The sequence below is a fragment of the Pterocles gutturalis genome, unplaced genomic scaffold (assembly GCF_000699245.1).
Source record: "Pterocles gutturalis isolate BGI_N339 unplaced genomic scaffold, ASM69924v1 scaffold20353, whole genome shotgun sequence".
NCBI classification, from domain to species: Eukaryota; Metazoa; Chordata; class Aves; order Pterocliformes; family Pteroclidae; genus Pterocles; species Pterocles gutturalis.
The window spans coordinates 114,978-120,977 of NW_010123632.1; the positions used below are offsets into that span (position 1 = coordinate 114,978).

The following is a 6,000-nucleotide window of genomic DNA, read 5'->3' on the forward strand; positions in this document are numbered from 1 at the left end:
ATAAACATTTCTGACATAACAGTATATATAACATTGTGTCACCCAAGTAGGTAGCTAATTCCAATATATGCACAACAAAACACAGTAACACAAAATGGGGATCTAGCTTCTGGAATTATATTCATTAACAGATGAACTATTAGAACATGGGGAGGCTAAAAGAATGAACCAACAGCAATTCTTCAAATTAATCAAGAACAAAAAAGATTAGCGACAATATATTCAATACTAAGAAGCTACAGAACAGCGATAAAACTAAAAGGATAGAAAATTACTGCCTAAGGAATATGGTAAGATAAAATTGCAGCTAAATGTGAAGTACTGACATTGCTGTAGAACAGCTCTCTTAGTACTTAGGTGGCCCCATCACTGCATTACTCAAACACCAAAGGTCAGTCCAGATCTAAATTAAATGAATGAGAATGCAGCAGTTGTTAAGGTGAAATATGTGGCAACATAATTCTCACGAACTCAGATGACAATTTCTTTTTTTTTTTTTTTAGGTAAATTAAAGGACTGCAAAGATGATGAGGATGGCTATACTGAAATACTCTCCTACATATTTATCTTAATATAGCAAAGACATCTTGGGTCAATTTGCAAGTAGGCTAAATAACCAAGATGCAGGTTCAGTGCAATTATTTGTTAATAACATATTTTTTGTAAATAAGCTATATTTCCAAATGCCCACAAATTCTATAACTATTCATTATTCATATTACTCATTGCACAGCAATTTTAAAACTGAAATAAATTAACTTTCTGTAAATTACATTTTTTCAGTTTTAATGTTCTTAGACACAAGTTTATTTTAAAATTCATGAACATTTATGAATTTTCAACTGTTTTCAGGATTATTCCATTACCTGGAAGCTGGTCTATAATACGTTATAACATTGGACATTTTATTTCACAATTGTCCAAGTTGTTTCACTAGCTTTACTGAGAAGTATGTTTCATATGAGCTTAGTAAAAAAATTTGAAACTTACACCTCATACACATTGTAGTTCTCACTGGAAATTTGAAAGGGAAAATATATATGCTTCATTCATTTTCAGCACAGAATGGAATAAGAGAAAAAGGCAGATCTTCAGATATATGAAAAATGGAAGATCAATATTAATGGCTATAAAAATACAACTTGCACATATATATATATATATATGAGGACATACTGGAAGATTAATTTGAATATGGTAGTTGCAACAGAAGCTCAAACTTCACAAATGGGGAAAACGTACAGAATAACTGAAAATACAGATAGACTTGCATAGGTAAGCCCGGTATAACAGACATAACATAACTTGCTGTATCATAAGGAGAAACACTGCAATTTAACATACCGCTTTAACAAATTGTATAACAGATACTGGTCATTATTACCACCCTGACCTAGGGTGATGCCCAGTATTTGCCCATCCATGGACAGAGGCAACAGAAAGAGGCTGGGATTGAGCAGTATCTCATAAGAAACTGTGGAAGTGACTTGTACTGAGACTGGAAAGCAAGACAATCTAATGAGTTTCTTAACACTACATTCTATAGCAAGGCACATTACAGACAACCTCACACAGGAAACTGAGCACAGTACGAACTAGAGCCCTTCACTACCAGAACATGTTTATTACACCCAGAAACTTGGCTTATTTTTTTTAATAGTATTTTTGACAGTCTCCTGCCAAGGGACAAGTGATGCAAGTGCGGAGTTCGGATGACTGCACTGTTGTCCCCACCTACTGCACTTCAGTTTTCAGAAATAAAATTTCCATCCTCAGCCCCAAGTACCTGACACAACTGACTTCAGTCTCATCAAATGAGGTCCAAAGAAAACATATGACTGACCCACATAGAAGAAAAGAAGAATAATATGAAAAATGTAATCCTTTGTATTTTTCTCCATCTCTTAACGAATGGACCAAGGACAATTGGATAATAATTACAGGAAATACTGAACAGTAAAACTATAATCAGAGACAAACTCTGCAGTGTATTTGATACTCTGTTAGTTTTAACTGTCATGAATTCATAGAAAACAAGTGTCAAAATATCTACCCATGTATTTAGACCCTATTGTTTGTAGAAAAAGACTGCTGCTTCCTCTTCAATAGTTTTGCTTGATTTTATTTTTTCCAGAAGAGATGCTACCAGAGAAGGGGAGGCCGTCCGCTGCTTTATAAATTATTTTCTCAATGGAGGGAAACCATTTTGAAGAAGAATTTTGAGAAAACATGAACAGTTCCTTCTCACCTTCCTTCAAATTAGTCCAACTGGTAAAAACAAAAATCAAATAAAAGCACCTTCCTGAAGTAAGAAGCAGCTTAAAAGAATGACCTTATCTTTCTACTATCCAGCTCCTCATTCTTGAAAGAAGAAATAAAGAGAAAAATACAAGTCCATTCCTGAAATGCAGGTGTGAGAAGAAGGTTTGCTTGACAGTCTTAGACTAGTCTGGGAGCTAATATCTCTTTCTGAAGATGCACAGCGTTGAGCCAAGCCTCTGCTAGACCTCCAAGGATGGACACTGCACCTCAGTACCACAGCTGGAAGCGAAGCCTGCTAGGGTAAGGAAAGACTGTGCAGTGCGGGAGGACTCTGCACTCAATCCCAATTCCAAATTATGAGAAATAAGCCCATCTGTAACATGAACTGCTGCCAACTCCTTCCACAGAATTCTTATGTGGAAAATATCACACCAAGTGAGATAATTTTTTGTTATTTCCATGTCTTTATACTTTACACCGATACTTTTTTAATAAAGTCCTAACAAGCACATGTGAAGTCAATGTCATCTGCAATCTCTGATATTCACAGATCTATCAAGATAAATAAAATTATCCTGGGTAGCTGAGTTGAAAAAAAGTCACTCCTTCATTATATTCAGGAATTGTCTTTCAAGCATCAGAGAGCTTCTGGGCCATAAACACCAGCTTAAATTACAAATGAATTGATAAAACCATCTTTTTAACATTTAATGAGTTAAATAAAGCAATAAAGAAGCATAATAATTAAAATAATTATCAGAGTTGTACAGTATTGTTGTGAATTTGCAGCTTTCATCTCATTTAGTGCATTTCTAATTGTTCTAACACAAGACGCCAGCCTTTTGGCACAATGATGAGAAGGTCACCAGGAAAATAGCTGTAGAGAATACCTCTGCAGCCCACTAATGGAGTGATACTCTGCAGCTGCTAATATATATTTATATTGCAGGACAGCCAAAAGGCCTCAATTAGGTTCTGAGTCCCATTGTGCTGGGCACTGTGGAAACACAAAAGGGAACAATGTCCAAGCCCTAAAGGGCTTGTAGTATAAAAAAATAAGTGACATAGTGAAGAGAAAGGCAATGGGATGCATTCAAAATAGACTGTCTTTTTAATATCCATATCCATTTGTCATCCTTTTAAGCTGTCAAGAGAGAAGAATAATCCTGACCTGCTTCCTCAAATCCAACCTATTCTATTTGAATATTATTTCCCATATTAATCAAAGCCTGGTTAAAATTCTCCTTTGTTTAAAAAACAATTTCAAACCAGTTATATTTCCTTGGCTTTTACAAACAAGCATACAAACAGAAAAAATGAAATGAAATGAAAAGCAAAATAAAACTACCAGTGAGGACGGGAAATACAGTAAGAATTTAGTTATTCTAAGTGAGAATTTAGTTACTCTAATTCCTGCCCTTGACAATTGTTGGACATATTTTCATACAGACACAGATAATGTCCTCTAATTCAACTTCAAGAGTCTATTCCTGTCAGTTAAACATTATCTAAAAGTCCCCATGGAGGTGTTCATTTAAAGCTGATGCTGGCACAGTTTTTTCCTCTTTTCTAGCCATCTGGTCACATACTGAATTGTCAGCTATTTTATCTAAACCCGAGAGGAAGATTGAAGGAGTAAACAAAAACATCAACAAAAGAAATCTCAAGGTCCAAAGTAACCACAACAATCAAGCCTAAAGTTACAATTTCTTCTCACTCACAAAATTCAGATAAAAGAGACAATGCAAAAAACCCCCTCAAAAGGTTGCAACCTGAGGCTATTCTGAAACCCTTCTCCCTCCCCAGTCCATACGCACAGCTGTAAACACACACTGAGCATTCATATTGCCCCCTCTCCCTTCACCCCCACTCTCCTAACAATTAATAGAAAATACACAGATCCATTTCTTTACATTTTAAACTTAGAATCCCAGAGGCTAGCACACAAAATTATTTTGCATGCCTTTCAATATAACCTTTTAAGATCAATTTTTAAATGTGGATGCCTCAGTCCTACACTTTCTCTGCGTACTGATTTAAACAACAGAATGTGGAAGCTGACTGTCTCATTAAAGCACCCATATGAGAAAACTCACTACAGTTTCTATACAAATAGATAAGAGTCCCACTACATTGAAATGAAACCAAATTGTCTTAGCAAACCTCTTTTTTCCTCATGGTCTTCTCTCTTCTCTGCGCAACGTTGTTCCATCTTACACATACACTTAGATGTGCCATAAGTGCTTCGTTTAAAGTGCATAAAAGCTATCCACAGCTCTGCTAAGAATGAAACAGTTTTAACATTTTCTGATCCATGTTCTTGCCACAAACATTCACCGGCAGTATGATAGCTCCAAGAGCAGACATCTGATTCTTGACATTTAAAGATACAATACTGGTGAAAAATAGTGACGCTGTATTAACTGCAAACAGCTTGTGAGGGAGTAGGTGATGTACTCCTAAAATGTGTAATCAGAACAAGCAATAATTTCAACCTTTTGATTTTTTATTTTTGACTCAAAGCCACGAGAAAGAGGAATAGCCAGATAAACAAATCTGGACACATTACAAGAACTATTTTATGATAATTTATATTCTATGGCAAAAAGGAGTAGGTTGTTTTCCTGCTGGAGAAAGTATTAAAGTACCCCTAAGTTTCTCAAAAGGGTCTCAAAAGCTTTCATAATAAAATAAGCAGTAAACGTAGGCAAGTCTTGAAATTACAGAAATCAAAGAATTTGTAGCCTGGTAACATTCGGTTAATTGACATTGTAATGCTAACTGCAAGCACTACAACATCAAATTCTCTATACCCCTACTGTGACTGCCTTATAAATCCAAAAAGTACACAGAAAGGTCTTATTTTTCCCACAAGAAAAAATTAAGCCTGTTCCTACACGAACTGTTTCTTTCAAATACTGAATGCTATAAAAAAAAAAAAAAGAAAAAACAGATTTATTTTTAATTTCAGCAACCCCCTTGGTTGGTGGTCAGTGACCTCTCGGGAAAGCTGAAATATCAGAGCAAAACTCCATCCCCAACAAACACCTGAGACAAGGCAGAGCACAGTTAACAGCAATCAGTTCTCCACACTGTACCTGGAGGTACTGACATGACCGTTCCTGTTGACACGTCTCTGCCTTCACCACTGTCTGGTCCATGTTAACTGATGCTTTCTGGTAAACTTCACGAGCTCTGCTCACGGTTAATGTAGAGGACCAAGAGCTTTTCTTCATTAACTGGGAGTCCAAATTCACAGGCAGGTTTGCACAGGTAGAGCATTTGACATCATTATTGCTTCTGGATGACTTCACAGTATGTTCGCTAATAGTGTTATAGGCTTCCATAAAGTATTGGGAAGAAGAACGATCAGGGCATCTTCCCATGGTCATGACCCCACTAGGACCATGATAAATGCAAACGTCATTGTCCAAGTTGTCATCTGAACTCCACCATCCTGATGCATTGGATCTGGGCTTACCTTCTGATCGCCTTTCTTTACTCTTGCTGCGCTTCCCATACCTCATCGTCTGTGACTCCTCCGGGCTCGCTTTGTTCCCATTGACACTCCCCTTGGATGGTCCCTCCAGTGAATGTGACTTGGTAAAGAGCTTTTGGACAGAATGAACCAGATGCCGGATCCTCCCTGGGCTGTCACTGCGGTGCTCCATGGCAGTCCGCTTGTACTGCAAAGTGTGGTAGCCATCCCGATTCAGAGGCAGCTGCCGCTCAAACTGG

At 37.0% G+C, this 6,000-nt stretch overlaps 1 protein-coding gene across 1 annotated transcript in view; it reads right to left on the reverse strand.

Moving 5' to 3' along the window:
• The window catches only part of LOC104465078 (disks large-associated protein 1-like), a gene marked incomplete at its 3' end in the record, with an annotated part of 116,678 nt that overhangs the window by 110,371 nt on the left and 307 nt on the right, over positions 1 to 6,000 (reverse strand). Inside the window, 1 exon segment of the mRNA XM_010077988.1 lies at positions 5,361 to 6,000. This exon segment is cut by the window's right edge and continues 19 nt beyond it. Within this exon segment, the coding sequence (XP_010076290.1) occupies positions 5,361 to 6,000 (640 nt within the window).